This window comes from Monomorium pharaonis, chromosome 9, assembly GCF_013373865.1.
Source record: "Monomorium pharaonis isolate MP-MQ-018 chromosome 9, ASM1337386v2, whole genome shotgun sequence".
In the NCBI taxonomy this organism is placed as follows: Eukaryota; Metazoa; Arthropoda; class Insecta; order Hymenoptera; family Formicidae; genus Monomorium; species Monomorium pharaonis.
This window is the reverse complement of record NC_050475.1, coordinates 1,011,433-1,028,645: the sequence shown is the minus strand read 5'-3', so window position 1 is coordinate 1,028,645 and position 17,213 is coordinate 1,011,433. Positions and strand designations below refer to the sequence as shown.

General features: G+C 32.3%; 5 protein-coding genes across 8 annotated transcripts; 2 read left to right on the top strand and 3 right to left on the bottom strand.

Annotated features, from left to right (window-relative positions):
- Window positions 1–287: 287 nt before the first annotated feature.
- Window positions 288–1,466, bottom strand: LOC118647336. Of its 3 annotated transcripts, none has more exons than XM_036292071.1 (2): window positions 604–1,466; window positions 288–533 (listed from the first exon to the last, which is right to left on the bottom strand). In XM_036292071.1, exons 1-2 carry the CDS (start codon window positions 999–1,001, stop codon window positions 506–508), a joined length of 426 nt encoding a protein of 141 aa, XP_036147964.1. In that variant the 5' UTR covers window positions 1,002–1,466; the 3' UTR covers window positions 288–505. The 3 variants fall into 3 exon arrangements, with proteins under 3 accessions (XP_036147964.1, XP_036147963.1, XP_036147962.1); XM_036292070.1 differs by having other exon boundaries at window positions 288–472; XM_036292069.1 differs by having other exon boundaries at window positions 288–505; window positions 604–1,462.
- Window positions 1,467–3,055: 1,589 nt separating this feature from the next.
- LOC105839133 (ciliogenesis and planar polarity effector 2) lies at window positions 3,056–3,986 on the top strand. The gene is made up of 4 exons (XM_012685215.2): window positions 3,056–3,152; window positions 3,229–3,494; window positions 3,574–3,710; window positions 3,779–3,986. Exons 1-4 carry the CDS (start codon window positions 3,056–3,058, stop codon window positions 3,984–3,986), a joined length of 708 nt encoding a protein of 235 aa, XP_012540669.1.
- Window positions 3,969–5,335, bottom strand: LOC105839140 (mitotic spindle assembly checkpoint protein MAD2B). Its single transcript, XM_012685227.3, has 3 exons — window positions 4,964–5,335; window positions 4,437–4,734; window positions 3,969–4,372 (listed from the first exon to the last, which is right to left on the bottom strand). The coding sequence occupies exons 1-3, from the start codon at window positions 4,980–4,982 to the stop codon at window positions 4,072–4,074; spliced, it is 618 nt and encodes a 205-aa protein (XP_012540681.1). The 5' UTR covers window positions 4,983–5,335; the 3' UTR covers window positions 3,969–4,071.
- A 168-nt stretch (window positions 5,336–5,503) lies between these two features.
- Window positions 5,504–8,886, bottom strand: LOC105839144 (homocysteine-responsive endoplasmic reticulum-resident ubiquitin-like domain member 2 protein). Its single transcript, XM_012685240.3, has 4 exons — window positions 8,421–8,886; window positions 7,385–7,752; window positions 6,987–7,310; window positions 5,504–6,860 (listed from the first exon to the last, which is right to left on the bottom strand). The coding sequence occupies exons 1-4, from the start codon at window positions 8,553–8,555 to the stop codon at window positions 6,584–6,586; spliced, it is 1,104 nt and encodes a 367-aa protein (XP_012540694.1). The 5' UTR covers window positions 8,556–8,886; the 3' UTR covers window positions 5,504–6,583.
- Window positions 8,887–10,359: 1,473 nt separating this feature from the next.
- Window positions 10,360–16,048, top strand: LOC105828233 (putative uncharacterized protein DDB_G0282133). 2 transcript variants are annotated; one of them, XM_036292068.1, is made up of 9 exons: window positions 10,360–10,608; window positions 10,683–10,936; window positions 11,044–11,086; window positions 11,193–11,320; window positions 11,386–15,003; window positions 15,091–15,254; window positions 15,320–15,524; window positions 15,673–15,801; window positions 15,915–16,048. In XM_036292068.1, coding segments are annotated over exons 2-9 (4,419 nt in total). In that variant the 5' UTR covers window positions 10,360–10,608; window positions 10,683–10,934; the 3' UTR covers window positions 16,045–16,048. The 2 variants fall into 2 exon arrangements, with proteins under 2 accessions (XP_036147961.1, XP_012521926.1); XM_012666472.3 differs by having other exon boundaries at window positions 10,360–10,936.
- The last annotated feature ends 1,165 nt before the right edge of the window (window positions 16,049–17,213 follow it).

Genomic DNA, 17,213 nt, shown 5'->3' with positions numbered 1-17,213 from the left:
AAGTAAGTCTCAAGTCGGCTCGAAGCTAGACTTAAGACAATTCTTGAACTTAAGATCGGTCTATGAATTCCGTCCTTAATGTTTGAAACCCCGCTAACTTAGACCAAAATCACATGGTGCGGAATAGAGCTGCGGAATAGAACGTGCGTCATAGAAGCAGCCAATCAGAGCTTTGCCGCATCAACGCATTCTAATGCGGCAAAGCTCTGATTGGCTGCTTCTATGACGCACGTTCTATTCCGTTGCCTAAAGGGCCATCTACAATGGAGTGTTTTAGCCGTAAGGCCGAAATCACATGGTGCGGAATAGAGCTGCGGAATAGAACGTGCGTCATAGAAGCAGCCAATCAGAGCTTTGCCGCAGAATCTACAACCTTTTCTGCATGCGCGTTCGCGTCATTGGCGTCGTTGCGTCATAGCTACGCGTCATAGAATATCACAGAATTTGTAGCCATAACCAAGTAACGGTTGATCTATATATTTGAAGTTGAGCCAGTTTACTTTTTCTATATTTGATAAAGTGAAAGAAGTATTCTTAAAAGAATGGATAACTGTGACTCAAGTATATCCAACAGACTTCATGCTATCTCCACTTGCTAAATACCTTAAGCATATTTGCAGTCTTGTATATGAAGCAATTGGTTCTCTAATATTTAATTGCTTTTCAATTCCAGGACCTACTATTAATAGTAGATCTTTAAAGATGCTAGCATCCATTCTTAAATAATTAAAATATAGTGAAGGATCTGTCATTCGTAACATATTAACTAAATTGTCACTATCTCCTTGAGAGGAACGCTGCTCAATTGAATAAATAGGCCTGACCCACATCCTTCTTTTGGATTTTTGCTTTGACAATTTTGTATACAGTAACCATAATTTCACTAAAGCAATTCTGATTTTTTCCTTTTGATACTGGAGCATTGGAGTTCTTCTCATGTATACTCTCGTTAAAACTTTAATAGACTCTTGAATCATCACTATTTTATTTTCCATATTCATAACCTTTGCTATTTTCTGACAAAAACAAAGTTTTAGCAAAAAAGGTTAACAATATTGCATGGTGTACGACCAAGCTACATCACGCATCACGCATTCCGCAAATCTTTGACCGGCCTGTTCACATGGTGCAGAAAAATGACCAAGAATGCGTCAATGCAGTTCAAAAATTTAAAAATATTGTTTTCAACTTTTTAATATTCAATACAAAATTTCATATAATATTATATTAATGATTATTATTGCTATTACAAATATTACATTTTATAAAAACGTTTGATTTATTTTAATAAAAGTTGTATTACATCTACAATTTTCATTCCGGATGCGTCATTGCCCGTCTATGACGCACCATGGGAACAGGCCGGCCAAACATTTGCGGAACAGAAAATGCGGAATAGCTCTGATTGGCTGCTTCTATGACGCACGTTCTATTCCGCAGCTCTATTCCGCACCATGTGATTTCAGCCTAACAGCACTAAAACTACGGCAATGCTGTCTAGAATAAAAACGACATAGCAATAACATACAAGCCGGCCATCAAGGAAAGGCGACCAAAAACTAATCCCGAATGCCCCAACGCTCATCGTAAGCACGCAATGAATTGGATCAATGTCTGCTGTAAACAGTAAAGCAATACGAAGTGGAGACATTTTCTACGACTACTGCTACGGCCTATGACTCTCCATTGTAGATGGCCCTTAATCTGTTGCACCAGGGGCCCGATTCTTGAAGTCATTCGCAAGAGAAACGTATACGCAAATACTCGCTCTAACAGAAAGTTGTAAATTTATTGGTTAATAGCCATACGATAGCCAATAAATTTTCAACTTTTCTGTAAGAACAGAATTTGCGAATACGTTTCTCTTGCGAATGACTTCAAGAATCGGGCCCCAGTGCAACGAAAAAGAACAAGTGCAATACATTAAAATAATAATGGTGTGCTCTCCAGCAAGACACAGTGTAACACAGTGTCCATTAGTGTGAGAAAGAACATGTCAGTGTGTCTCGCTCACACTAGTGGACACTGTGTTACACTGTGTCTTGCTGGAAAGCACACAATAATGGTCTGTTCTTTTTCGGTGCACTGCTGCACTGGTACAGGTACAGTAAAGCCTGTATCAGACTAACGATTGGGATTGAGATTGGATTGAAATTTGACGAATTAGAACAAAGTTTTTAAAATTTTTGCTTAATTTACTTTCTTTGATTGGTTAGATTTCAATCCAATCTCAATCTCAATCATTAGTCTGATACGAACTTAAAGGCCATTGCACGTACATATTCTTAATCGTAATCGTAAGAAATTGAGCAATACGATTGGTTAATTCAGTTGGTTATGATTAATTTTAACAATGTGATTGGTCGAAATCTTACGATTACGATTAAGGAAATGTACGTGCAATGGCCTTAAGTTATAGCGTTTTCGATTTGTTGACTCGACCCGACTCCGGGTCAATGGTCTGTTCCTTTTATCTTCATTTCTTGCATAGTTTATCACTTTTTTTGCAGTGGAAAAGAACAAAGTCAGCAAATCGAAAACGCTATTAGAATGAGAAAAAAAATATTAATCTTACTTTAATTTGTTCCACCAGTGTAGCAGTGCAGCTAAAAAGAACAGGCCTAAAGACAAATATTTTTCTCATTCTAACTTATTACACCAGTGCAGGGGCTCTATTCTTGAATTCATTCGCAAGAGAAACGTATTCGCAAATTCTGATCTTACAGAAAAGTTGGAAATTTATTGGCTATCGTATGGCTATTAACCAATAAACTTACAACTTTCTGTTAGAGCGAGTATTTGCGTATACGTTTCTCTTGCGAATGACTTCAAGAATCGAGCCCCAGTAGTACAACGCAAAGGCACAGGCTTAAGTAACGGTGATGTTTATTATTAAATTTGTTCGTCAGATGATCGATCGATCGACGTAATTTTTAAAACTCCACAATGCAAAGTGATCTTACCTAATTACGCGGGATCACATTTTCTGTTATTCGAATACACACTATCGTTTTTTATCCTTTAATCACTTTAGTGAAGTGAAATCTGAAGAAGCATGAATGCAATTAATATGAATTGGTTATCTTCGGCAGAAGGAGAATCTTGGGTTCATCATTTCTATGTAAACTCTTCTAAAAAGAGAAGATTTTATGGTGCCTGTGTTAATTATACGATATAAAAACGTACACATTGATCTTCCTTCCAACTTATTATTTACATATATTTCAGGCATTCTGGAGAGGCCATCGTTGCCTTCCTCTATCGAAGAGGTCACTTACAAAATTTTTATGGTAGGTAGATCTGGTGTGGGAAAGACTTCAGTGATAGCAAGACTTGCAGGAATTCTCGATTCCAATAATTATACAGAAACCAATGGGATAAGAAAAACAAACGTTTACTGGCCTGTAAAAATCTGGGATAAAGTCATTCTTTTTAAACTGCAATTTTGGGACACTTCTGAAAACAGTATAAAAAAATACAGTCACATATTACCAGTATGTATGGGCCAATATTCATACGAGTTTTCCTTTGATTATTGCATTCAATTAAAGAGATGCAGACAATCTTTTTCAGATATGCAAAAATAAAGTTGATGCGATATGTTGTGCGTTTTCCTTTGACGACACATCGAGCTTTAATGACATCCCATATTTGATGAATACAATGGCCAGTGTAAAAGGAAAACCAGCAAACATAGTGATTGGCACAAAGTAATATCATTATTTGACGATTGTTGCAAAATGGAAAGAATTTAAATAATCTTCATCAATCTTTGTAGATTTAAACCTTGGTCGAATTCAATGATAAATGAAACACAGATTAAAGAATTCGAGGACAAATGGAAAGTTAAGGTGATTAAGATTGATACTAGCAAATTGTCAGTTGGATCCGAGACATTTGATTGCTCGTATCAATTAAATGCTATCTGTAACATTTTGTGGAATAGAGATAAAGAGTTTATATCGAAATTGATGGGACAAGTTTAAAAACTATAGATGTATTTTTCTATTTTATACAAAATACAGATATACAAAGAAGAAAGTATCAGTCATATAAATTATCAATTAAACCTTAAATCTTGATTGCTGTATCTTCAATCACATATAGTTGCAAGTTTAAACAGTCCGTTTTAATATTTTTCAATGGTAATAAACTTTTATCGGTCATTTCTTCTGCATCATCTTTAACAATCCATGGAAAATTTTCACATTTTGGATTTTCGCTCAGAACAATATGTGCAGTTTCATTTGTTTGAATTTCGATAGAAAAAGTTGAATTATCTGGGATGGGTTTTAAGTATGTGTCACACATTGATAACTTCAAGCAAGCTGTCTTCAGTACTTCCTCTGTTTTTAAATAATATGGATCTCTCCTGATAGAAATGAATTAATAAATATTTAAAATGGATTAACTATATTAATTAATGTTTCACATACTCTACAAACTCTGCCTGTAATTTAACCATATTAAAGACAAATTTCTCTATCGGCGAATTGGTTTTGTTATAAAAGGTAAGATTAATGGCTCTAATATTGTTTTCATCTTCTTTTATCAGCTCTTTGATTGCATTCAGAACATTTGATAAATATTTATTCAATTCTGGATGTTCTGACATGTACACCGTGATTCCATAGATTTTTTTCATAACAAAAATTTCCTTAGGATAAATTTTGCGAAAAAATAATATGTGATTGAATGCTACTTCCAAAAATTCCAAGAGAATATCAACGCCAACTGCAAATAAATTTATTTGTATTACCAAAGCAGTACATGTTACAAAGGCCGGGTTCGGGGAGACGCTATTAGCGCTAAAAGTATCATTCTATCCTTGTTGCTCAGTGAATGTCGAAAAAAGATTGAGCTCATAGCGCCAAAAGCGTGCTCTCCGAACCCAACTAAAGTATTACACGTGTATTATCTGATACTAAAATTATAGATTCATTAATTGGTTATAAAAATATACCTATCTTGTCTTGAGACATTTTATGATGGTTTGATTAAAGATAAGGCTGCGCTTTTAAAAAACATTTATATAAATATATAAATACATTCTCTATTTTTATCTCTATTTACATTGCACGCGTAAGCAATAACCGCCATTATATAATACTCAAATAGCGTCATCTATGTTCATAAATATATACTACGTTCACTGTAAAAATTCACTGTGCCGATAAAACAAAACTATCAATTTTATTCAATAATCATTATTATACATCTTGTATTAGAAGAAAAAATATTTTCGCAGAATAAATTATACATTTTGATTAAAATATATATTGTTTCGTTAACATCAACATAAATGTGTCAAATTTATAATTAGCATAAATCTCACGGAACATATCGCATTTGATTTTAGTTCCAAGTTTTGAACACAGTAAAAATATTCCAGACAATTTTTTCTTTTTATATTTTAATATTTTATAATATATATCTCATTATTAACATTTTATTAAATTAAATCTTAACTGAAATAACATGACTAAACAAATTTAAAAAATGGTTTTATTTGCTTCTCATACATTTTTATTTCATCGACGCTCTTGGTATAGATCTATTTAAGAAAATTTACAGAAATTTCGCAATTCCACATATTTCCACTTCTTATCTGTATGTCAATATTATATATATGAATGTCCACCACAATGTTATACACGGATATCACACTGGATATATTCGACCATATTAAACATCACAGAGAAATTATCCTCAAATAATATATTATTGCTGCATATATATAAAAGTGATGTGCGACTTTAAGAAAATTATCAAGTGTCTATTATTATTATTATTATTATTATTATTATTATTATTATTATTATTATTATTATTATTACCTCATTTTATATAACTTTATACAATTCAAGTTCTACACAAAACCTATATTTTTTATAGATATATACATGATTATTTATCTCTCTCTCGTTGTACCTTTATATTTTTATACTCTATAAACATAAAAAAATGTTATACATTTATATCTAATAGCTTTGGGATAGTAACTCTAACAATCTTTCTCCAGAAAAAAATTAGCATTAATATATCTATAAGATCTAACGTGATTAGTTTATTTCATGAATTGTGAGTTTCTCTCAACAAGTTAAACCGATACACATATATAATCTTTACACGTGAAATTAGTTTTCCACGATAATTGTCAATCTTAAGCGTATGTTGATTATCAATATATATGTGAACATTTATATGTATATATATTCGAATTAGATGCAAAATCCTTAGGTATTGTAAAACTGATCATACTTTCATTACATTCATAGGAATACATGAATCAATCACAAGTTTCATAGTTCATTCATTAATTCATTTTGGAACGTTTAACAACGCATGAATAAAGGTTTTTTAAATAAATTAATTAGCGTTGACTCCCAATATACCTATTACACATTCTCTTGTTTGACAATTTCGTGGAGTCCTCAAACATCATATTTTATTTAAGTACTTCAGACTCTACAAACTAATAAATATTTTTAAAATCTGATATATACCGTGACAAAGTCATATTTTCTAGTCTCTATGAATATAGAAGAAAAAGTCAATTTTATGACGGAATATCTAGGCAAAATTAAATGACATTTGGCTGATCTGGAATAAGCGATGCAAAAAACGAACTAAAGAAGGTCCAAGTGAAAGCAAGAGCGCCTGGCCGTTGTTCCTCGTTCTCCTCATTGGCATTCGTTCTTGCTTCCGGTTGCACGGTTGGCACTTGAGCGTTTTGCTGTTGTTGCACAACCTGAGGACCCACTGCTTCGTTCTGCAAGACTTGATTATTGTTGTCAGCGCGTCCGTTGTTATTTTCAGCCAATAAGATTGGTTGTACCCTGAAGAAACCACCCTGATATCTACAATGGATACATTTGTCTTACACTTAACAATTTTCAGGCAAATTCGGTGAAAAAAACATCAAAGAAACAGATATTAGAATAACAGTTAGATATGTATTACAGAATACTAGAGAACAGACTCACAGATATATCGCAAATCCCAAAAATGTGACAATGAGGAACCTGAGAGGGGACGAATAGAAATACACTATACCAAATAAAACGACGATCCTAGACAACATGTAGAAGAAATCTAACCAATCGCGGTTAAACGCAGCATCTTCGGCCGCGCCGTTATTTCCCACATTAATATCGGCTGCGTCTTGAGCCGCTTGTTGAGGTTGTTCATCACCGACATTGTTGTTATTGTTACTCATGTATGTATGTTGAGCCATATCGCTCGTATTAATATTCATTTGCTGCAGATATGGAATACTGGCCTGCAACTGTACACCTTGCGCTGCCATTCTGCAAAAGAATATAACACTTGTATGTGTCTTTCACATTCACTTATAAAAAAGTTCTAAGATAGCTATACTTACAATTGCATATACTGTGTAAAATAATGTGTATATGCCTGTTGCATCCAGGCTAACTGTTGGCTATTTCGAGGATCAAGGTATTGTCTAGGTAAATATTGAGACATAGTAACATTAGTATTCTCATGGTTCTGAGCATTGTTATTTCTGATATGAACGTTTCTCTGTATAGATGCAGCATCCACATTTCTTCCGGTCAATTGATTTTGATCCAATGTAGCTTTAGCTGTGTATATTTTTTGCGGAGTACAGACTAAATGAACAGTATATGCTTGATCCCCCGAACCATCGCACTGTCTTAAGATATCTTTCAATTGTGCAGAATCATTCAATAATTGACCGGAATAGATCAATTTTTGATGTGAACTTTCCTATAAATAACAATGATTTAAATCAATTTTATATTGAATTTTTTTTATTGCAGCATGACACAATAATAACAAATTACTATAGCATCAATAATAAAATATTAGAATTTTTAAATAATAACAAGATCTACAGAGATTTAAAATTATTTGAGAAAATGCTTTTATAGAAAGTGGTCATCGATAATGATATATCTACATTAATGAGTTTACTGACAATAAACTATATCAGTAGAGATGAGTAACATTTTGATAAAAACTCAACATTTTAACAAAGATATCTTATCTTTTTACATCCCCAGAAAAGCTTACAAATACTCTGATGACAAAAGCTTATAAATAATCTAACGACTCACTATTTCCTTCAAACAGCACAACTCTTAGAGCATAGTATTATAATACTGATTATTGATTTCGAAAAAAAATTGAGTTTAAATATAAAATAAGTGTCTTTTTTTCTTTTAATCTGAATTCAATCAACTGAGAATTATCTTGTGGAATTCTGGTATGTAATGAGTGTTTAAGCGTTGATTAATCGATCGTTGTTTAAACACGGTCATTTTAGAGGTGCAAAAAAAAAGTACACTCGCGACAGATACACGCACACACAAAAATGCAAAGAGAAACGTACGCTGCTTTCACCGGGCGGAAACGATTACTTTCACGCAACTTACTGGCTTGCTGGGATAGACCTCGGACAAGTATTCCTTCAAACGGCCGATGGTCCAGCCGAGATCACATTTGACCACTTGATCCTTGATCTGCTGATTCGGTGCCTTTATTATGAGATTAACGGCGACGTCTGCCATTCTGATGTCTCACAGCCAGTCCGAGGTCAGCTGTTGGCGTAGTACGCAACAGCAATTAACAATTCTCAGTCCCGTAGTTCAATGAAGACGGAGACCAAGTCGGAGGCGATGTCGAGCGTTCCCCTTGTCAATTGCGTGATATGAGAGTTCCGATCTTTAATTCGCAAAGAAGATTCTTGCTCACACAACGTTGATCTTGAAACTAATAAATTCTGTCGTCCAATACACAATCACCGTCAAATATCAACTGATTGTGATATCGCTCCTCCGATTGAACTATACAACTACATACACTCTCGCGACATGAAATTGTTGGAATTGCGATTTGGCGATCGTTTATTGGTCCGAGATTACGCGCGCTCGCTCCATGTAGGCCTTAAGGTGCCTTTTCACGCTGACGCTTGACACTCATTTTCAGCGTCAAAAGACATTACGTGACTAAAAATAAAGATGCCCATTCGTCATTTTTAGTCACGTGATGTTTCTTGACGCTGAAATAAGCGTCAAGCGTCAGCGTGAAAAGGCATCTTCATGCAAAAGTCATGCCAAGTTTCCATGAGCGTTTTAAAAAATATTAGGGCCGGTATTCATAGTCGGGTCTTATATTTAAGATTACCTTAAGTACTGTCTTAAGATGCCATCAACCAATCACAAAGCCGTATTAGCGTCTTAAGACATTGCTTGAGACGATCTTGAAATAAGATTTGACTATACCGGCTTAGGTTTCCTTATGGAACACACATTAGCCTTCCTCACCTCAAGAGCTGAGGCAGTTCATGCGTTCTCATGTGCTGTGTGGTGGGGCGCGGGAGACTATTCCTATGCGCGCATGAATTGCGCATGGAGTGAAACGGAACGATCTTCAAGTTTTCTATGCGCTTCATACGTGAAACGGAACGCACCCATGAATTGACATAACCATAACGTAAGGTTTTGACGCGTCGGATTGGGCGACCATAACCGTAACCTGCCGTAACCGGCTAATTCAAGTACGTGATTGGTCGAAACCTTAGGGCCACCGCACAAACTCTTCCATAACGCGTTACGTTACGTTAAGTACTCCATACGAACCTAAGTTGTACTTAAAATTTAACTTAAATCAACGCACAAAGAAATTATTAACGTAAGAACTTAAGAACTTACGTTAAAAGTTTCTTTGTGCATTAATGTAAGTTTAATTTTAAGTACAAACTTAGGTTTATGGAGCACTTAACGTAACGCAAGCCCTAGTCTACAATGAAGGATTTAAGCTTTAAGCCGTAAGAAACTGGCCAATCACAGTAGATTTTTATAAGAATACTCGATTGTGATTGGTTAATTTCTTGCGGCTTAAAGCTTAAATCTTTATTGTAGACGAGGGCTAACGTGTTACGAAAAAGCTTGTGCGGTGGCTCTTACTGTTACGGTTATGTCAATTCATGTGTGAGGGTCTTAATGGAGATGAAACGCGCTCTCAATGGCTTAGTTTACATCGTGCATTTGATACGCGTATCAGGTACCATATTCGTATCAAATTTGTACTAAATATTTAGTACGCACGATGTAAACGCTGCCGGATCAATTTGGTACGAGCGTATCAAGTAGGAGTATCGTACTAAACTGATACGCGTATTAAGTGATACAAATGTCGATGTAAACGCATAAAACGCATTTCAGAGAGAATTTAGCAATTGAGCATAACCTCAGTGCTAAAATCTAAAAACCGGTGTGAAAATGTCTTAGTAGGAGATATCAACATGAATTAAATTTGTATTATATTTTTCACAGTACATGCTTAGTACATTCGATGTAAACGCGCCCGTACTAAGGCTTTGGTGCGCACCAAACTTAACACGCGTACTAAGGTTTTGACGATGTAAACTAAGCCAATGTTAAACTGGCAGAAAATGGAAACATTAAGCAAGATCCCAATGGTAAAAGATGAGGAAAGAGAGAGACAGAATGAGTCATTCGTCGCTGTTTTATCAACTTCTTGCAAATTACCAAATATGTATTAAGAAAATTAACGCAAATAAAGGCTGAATTAGTTTCATAAACATATATATTTATGCAGGTAATCCTGCTAATATATCCTCATAATAAGATTAAAAGTAATCAATTAAAAAATTTTGTTTTTGCATGAAACAGAACCAAATAATCGTGGAATAGCGTAGAAGAGACCCAAAAAGTCATGCATATTATCTACGGGATTCGTGGATATTTGACTACATAATTGAATGTACACATTTTGTGCACATAGAGGCGCTGATGGATGAAAACACCTAAAAAAACGACGGGATGACCACTCTCAGGTTCCTCTCTGGCACTCTGGCGCTGCACGAAACAAATGATTAAGTTTTCAATTTAAATTTAACCGTTTCGCTTCTCAGGCTGTACGAGATGTTAGTATTAAAACTATTCTTTTATTTTGCACATTGAGTTAAAATATGAAATTAAGATTTTATCAAAGAGTTTAGCAAGTAAACGAATAATGTTTTTATTGTTACAGGATTCCATATAAATCTAAGAGAAGCGAATCTAGACGTTCATCGGTAAGTTTACATAAATGATACAACTTGTCTAACTCATTTTTCAGGTCAGAAATCCATTTTAATAATATTAATGTATCTCTATTAAAAATTAATGATACTTTAACAGATACTTAAACCACGTAAACCACGGCAGCCATTACAAAATGTAAATTTTGATTCTTCATCCAATGAAAACAGTCCAGCTGTATCAAAAGTCAAGAGACGTGTTAGTTTTGCAGAGAAAAAGCATGTTAAGTAAGTATTTAATTATTTTCACAGTGCTTAGTTATCTTTTTGTTGATAATTCCTTTTTTATGTAGAGAGTTTTGTCATTCTACTGAACAAGGGACTGTATGGGATAATACGTATGAAGAGCATGATTCTAGTTTGAAAGGATCCTTTGTGCTTGATCAGAGTACTGAAACTAAGTTGAAAAAGAACACATTGTTATACACCTCTAATAATGATTGTATACATATTTATTCCAAAGGTAATTTATGTCATTCAGACAATGTCTATTTAGCAAATAATCAGCTCTTGCAAGAATGTGTCGCAAAAACTAATGAAAAAGATAATGATGTAAGCAATAATTTAAATTTTACTAATCCAGTAAAATCTACTGAATTATCTAACACATCTCAACTTGGATATGCTGCATTGCCAAGTAAACCTCGCCTGTCTAAGGATGCAGCATTGAGCGTTACTATTGTATACAGTGACTTAGATGAAGAATGTATGGAATTACCTGATAAAGAATTTCAATCTAGACAAACTGTAATAAATACATCTAAAAATATAAAATCGAGCAATATTACTATATATAGAGATTCCAATGAAGAAAAATGTGCCGATAATATTGCTAATAAAAATTTTGATTCATATTTTAAAAATATTAACACTGAATCAGATAATACATGTGTCCAGGATTTGTCTATGGATTTAACAGCACCAATACCTGCATTTTCATTATCTTCTTGTTTACATGTGAAACAAGAAAAGAAACAGAAACATAATAATATAAATAATTTTGATACAAATTATACTACTAATTGCAATAATATGTCAATGGAAATTACCGAGACTGTGCCAATGTTTGTAAAGTCTGATACTTGTGATTTTGGAAATTCTGAACATATTCCAATGATATTGCAAAACTGTAAAGATATAAATTGGAATGCTGCAAATAATCCTAACACGAATTTACAATCCAATTTTATTTCTAAAAATATTTCTAAATGTACACTAGGTGTAAATTATGCCAATGACTCAATGATATTAACATCTGTAATACAGCCATTTATAGATGTCACAGATACTAACGTATGTCATATGAGTAATACAACTTCTGATATATCAAGGAAAATGACCATTACATCGCCTAAAATATATAAAAAAAATGTCTGTAAAGAAGATATAATTAAAGAAAATTACTTGAGAAAAGATCAAACTGATAAAACTGAAATTTTTAATGATGTATTGATGGAAATGACAAAATCCATAAGTACTATATTGCCTTCAAATGTTCACACTAAGAAGAATCTTAGGATGAATGGACCAATATCTAAAAATGAAAGAACTACAATTTTTCATAATGTATCCATGGAAATGACTAACACAATATCGACAAGAAACAAGCAAGATATTACTACTACCTCTGAATCATTATCTAAAGAGAATGCACGTGGTAGAAAGGATGTAAACACATCGACCTACTTTAATGAAGGAACTAGAACATTATGTAAATCTACGGAGTTTACTGAAATTGTTCCCACTTCTCAAGAAAGAATGCTTCATACTACACAATCTGTAAAAAATCCATGTGAAAATGATAAAGATGATAGAATTGATTCTAATGGTGCACCAATGGAAATAATAAATTCAGTAAATATATTACCTTTAAATATTGATAAAGAAAATCTAAAAATCGTTGAATCGATATTGAAAGATGATAAGACTATGTTCTTTCATAATGTATCTATGGAAATGACTAAAACAATATCGACAACAACAAGTAAACAAGATGTTATTGCTACCTGTGAATCATTATCTGAAAAGAATGCACATGGCAATAAGGATGTAAACACATCGGCCTGCTTTAACGAAGGAACTAGAACGTTATGTAAATCTATGGAGCTTACTGAAATCATTCCAGCTTCTCAAGAAAGAATGCTTTATACTATACAATCTGTAAAAAATGTGTGTGAAAATGATAAAGATGATAGAACTGATTCTAATAATACATTAATGGAAATAACAAAGTCAGTAAATATATTACCTTTAAACATTGGTGAAGAGAATTTAAAGATCATTGAATCGATATCGAAAGATGATAAACCTATGCTCTTTCATAATGTATCCATGGAAATGACTACTGCGTTGTCATCAAGAGACCAAGAAAAAGAAGTTACTCAATTAGTCACTTGTAAATCTAAAGAGGATACAGATGGAGAAAGAAACAATTCAGTTGAATTTAATGAAGGCACCAAATTATTGGACAAATCTATGAAATTTATCGAAGTAGTTCCGATTTCTTTGCACGACAAGAGAACATTTAATACTACTAATACTATCTACACTACACAGTCAACATCATTTTCCCAAACATCGGAAACAATTTCATTGTTCGCTAAAAATTCTGTAGAGATAGCATATCAACCTGATACAACTGCAAACAAAACAATTCAAGATATATCAATGGAAATTACTGGAGTACCATCAACATTTCGTCCTATACAAGACGTGAAAGTAAATAAAACAGACAATTCAATCATTTCTAAAAATAATGGGTCCCAAAGTCTAATGACGAATAATTCAACAAAATCAAGGGAAAGTGTAACAAAAGAAAACCTTATAATTTCAAGAGAAATTATGGACTCAGAAACAGATTGTAATTCTTATATAGAAGTTCGATCTCCTCAGGAAACCGATGTATCTTTATATCCAAATACTAACACTAACTGTATAAGTGATGTAGAACATAATGAGTATTTTGTAAAAAATACAGTGGATCACACGCAAATATCTAACTCAAATCTCAGGAACAGTCTAAATGAGATTAATAAACATAGTTTCAAAGATTTGCCATGCCTGAAAAACAGTTTCTTAGAGTTACAATCAATTAAACCACCATCGTTTGTATGTTTGGACAGCGACGAAGAAGAAGCGTCCCACGAAATTCAATGCAAACCTCAATCGTCGACCGTTGCTGATGTGCCAGTCAATAATACTTTCAATTGTTTAATAATAGATGATTTAACAAAGTCCAACTGTGTAACAAGTTCGAGAGAAAATATCGCAGATGATTATTTTACCATTTTAAGAGAAAATGAGGAAACAATAAATACTGAATACAATCAAGCGAAAGATGGTTACCAAAGCGTTATAGTAGATAAAACAGAAGATAATCAAGGAAATAATCACCAAACAATCACAGAAACAATTATTGATAACAATGAATCAAATTATTGTACGACAAAGAATATTAATGAGGACAATGTATTATCATTGACTGTTAAGGATGGAAAGGCTGTAACGATACAAGATATTAATCATTGCACATCATTAATTATCAAAGAAATTAATACAATGGATGAAAATCAGATAGATGAAAAAGAATATACTCAAAAAAGGATAAACGAAGATGTAAAGCTGCAGAATAATATTAAAAAGAAAGGAGAATACTTGGATAAAAAAATAGAAATGTGGAATGATCATTTAGAAGGTATAGTAATTGAAAAACAAACAAATTTTGAAGAAGGTAGACAAAATTTGAGTGATGAAGTGAAACAGCAAAGTATGAAACAAAAAAATGAATGTGCAACAGAAGAACTCGTAATGACGCAAAATGTTAGCATGAATGAAGATATTAAAAACGAATCTTTGGCCGAACAGGATCCGTTTTTAACATTATCGCAAAAATTAGAAACTCTTGGCGCAAGGTATATATTTATTTTTTATCATATTTTATTACATTTTTTATATTGTCAAAGAAATTAAAAAGCTATAAAGGAATGTTGTAATCGTAGGGATGATTGCATTTGGCATATTTATTATAAGAATATCAACAGGAAAATGATCGTTTTTGGTTTCATGTCAAATTCATTATTGGTAGCGACCTTCTTATCATATGATTTTAATAGCTCCGCAGAAGATTTGATTGAAAGAATCAAGATTATTTCCCGTCTTGCAGGTAATTGTGCGAGAATTATAAGATAAAAATACAATACTTTAATTATATGTCTTTTTGTAATACAGATGATGCAGGAATACTAATAAAGATAGTTCACAAATTAATTCTGGAGAAAATAAGTGCAGAAAAACTTACAAATGTGTACAGGACTCATCAGGACATCATTCCGATGTTAAATTTTCTTTCGCAGGAAGTAAAACTAGCGATGGATTTCATGTTTGATTTGAGGCGTTTAGACGATCTAAACTTAATGGAGATTGACCAAAATGAGTAATAATTCACATCAAATCATATTACACTATGTTATATTATACATGACTCTATTATTTAAAATAGCATTTATATATTATTTAAAATATTATAATTGATACATACACTTTGACTTGACAAAATTATAACAATAATCTGTTTATTTTAGAATTACATTCGTATCTCGTAGCAAACGAATGGATATTATATTGAGAGTTACAATCAAAATTAAACGATTTGATAAACTTGGTCCAAATGACATCAACTTGTATTATCTACTGGGGAAAAATAGAATAAAGTAAGTTCTAGAAATAATTCTAGATATAGTCCCAAAGATAGATTAAATTATTTGGCCTGTGTTTGTATGTGCGTGTATGTGAAAATTTGCTAAAATTGTTTCTTTTTTTATAGAGAAATAGACATTAAAAACTTAATTAAAAACATAAAAAAGGACCATAAGTTCCTAAGGAGATATATGAATGATGTCAAGGATTACATTGATATAATGGAAGAGACTTTTAAACCTAATAATCGAGAATGAAAAAGGCTTTCGATTAAATTTTTTGGCGAAGATGTTTTCTTATAATTGGTTCAAATCAAAGATAAAATAAACAAATTTTTTAATTATCAATATTGTAAATAATCGGAATATTTTCGGATACAATCGGAATATTTTCGATGCCATAATAGTGTATCTTAATTTTTATTATTATGTAAGTTGTATAATAAAAAAATACAATATGAATAAATATTTTGTAAATTATTTAATAAAATGCATGATAAAAAATACAAATATGCAATAGTTTTTCTTATAATTTTCTTTTACGAATCAGTTAAAAATTATGTTAATATTCTTGTTCCATATTTTTTGTTTATAAATTTCTCGACTTAATTAAAATTGCTTGATAAAAATTTTAATAATTTTATGTATGTGATATCTCGACTTATCGTTATAATATGACATTATATAATATCACATTATAATATGAAAAGCATATATACTTATATATGCTTTTCATATTATACTATAACATAACTGTATCGTGAGCAGACAGAAAATTGCGAGACAGAGGTCAATCAACTACTTGGTTCTAATAATGCAGTCGGTTCAGAGAACACAACTTTTTGTGCAAGCATACAAACAACCCCTCGATAGTATATCGTGCGAATGATTATTTCACGGAATCGTACGACTTTCCGTCGCGATCTTGAAAAATACCGTTTATAGCGATAGTAGCAGACTCGTGAAATCAAATAATCTAAGCCGTAAAATGATTTATTTTAATTTTTTGTATTCATTTGTAGTCATATAATCCTGACCTTCCATATCGATTAACATTCTCTAAAATTAATTGCATTTTTATTATTTTTCTTAATCAATTTGTTTCTCGAGAGCACAAATAAAAGTATTAAGAATTAATTAAGGTAATATTATTTAATGATAATGATACAAAACGTGTTTTTACATGTATTAAATTCATATAAGCATTGTTTTTTCAACATTTATAATTTTTGTTCAACAATAAAACCCTTAATTATGTTATTTTATTTTTCTATTATATAAGAAATTTTTTGCCACTTTCGTTAGAAAGCAATTGAAAAAATTTTAATCACATAAAATTAAAACAATTTTGCAAAAAAGTATTACGAGTTTTGTGCGATATCCAATCTTCATGCTGATTTTTAAGTGCAATATTCGATTTCCGACGT

What these genes read in the sequence shown, in the direction of transcription:
- LOC118647336 (XM_036292069.1), bottom strand. Translation starts at nt 1,001, where the DNA reads ATGAATATGGAAAATAAAATAGTGATGATTCAAGAGTCTATTAAAGTT. An exon ending in AGACTGCAAATATGCTTAAG is followed by an intron (nt 506 to 603) that starts GTATTTAGCAAG and finishes TATCAAATATAG; the next exon opens with AAAAAGTAAACTGGCTCAAC.
- LOC105839133 (XM_012685215.2), top strand. Translation starts at nt 3,056, where the DNA reads ATGAATGCAATTAATATGAATTGGTTATCTTCGGCAGAAGGAGAATCT. An exon ending in TAAAAAGAGAAGATTTTATG is followed by an intron (nt 3,153 to 3,228) that starts GTGCCTGTGTTA and finishes CATATATTTCAG; the next exon opens with GCATTCTGGAGAGGCCATCG. An exon ending in AATACAGTCACATATTACCA is followed by an intron (nt 3,495 to 3,573) that starts GTATGTATGGGC and finishes AATCTTTTTCAG; the next exon opens with ATATGCAAAAATAAAGTTGA.
- LOC105839140 (XM_012685227.3), bottom strand. An exon ending in TTACAGGCAGAGTTTGTAGA is followed by an intron (nt 4,373 to 4,436) that starts GTATGTGAAACA and finishes CATTTCTATCAG; the next exon opens with GAGAGATCCATATTATTTAA.
- LOC105839144 (XM_012685240.3), bottom strand. Translation starts at nt 8,555, where the DNA reads ATGGCAGACGTCGCCGTTAATCTCATAATAAAGGCACCGAATCAGCAG. An exon ending in AGGTCTATCCCAGCAAGCCA is followed by an intron (nt 7,753 to 8,420) that starts GTAAGTTGCGTG and finishes TGTTATTTATAG; the next exon opens with GAAAGTTCACATCAAAAATT. An exon ending in TTGGGATTTGCGATATATCT is followed by an intron (nt 6,861 to 6,986) that starts GTGAGTCTGTTC and finishes TATCCATTGTAG; the next exon opens with ATATCAGGGTGGTTTCTTCA.
- LOC105828233 (XM_036292068.1), top strand. An exon ending in TTAGAAACTCTTGGCGCAAG is followed by an intron (nt 15,004 to 15,090) that starts GTATATATTTAT and finishes TTGTAATCGTAG; the next exon opens with GGATGATTGCATTTGGCATA. An exon ending in GATTATTTCCCGTCTTGCAG is followed by an intron (nt 15,255 to 15,319) that starts GTAATTGTGCGA and finishes TTTGTAATACAG; the next exon opens with ATGATGCAGGAATACTAATA.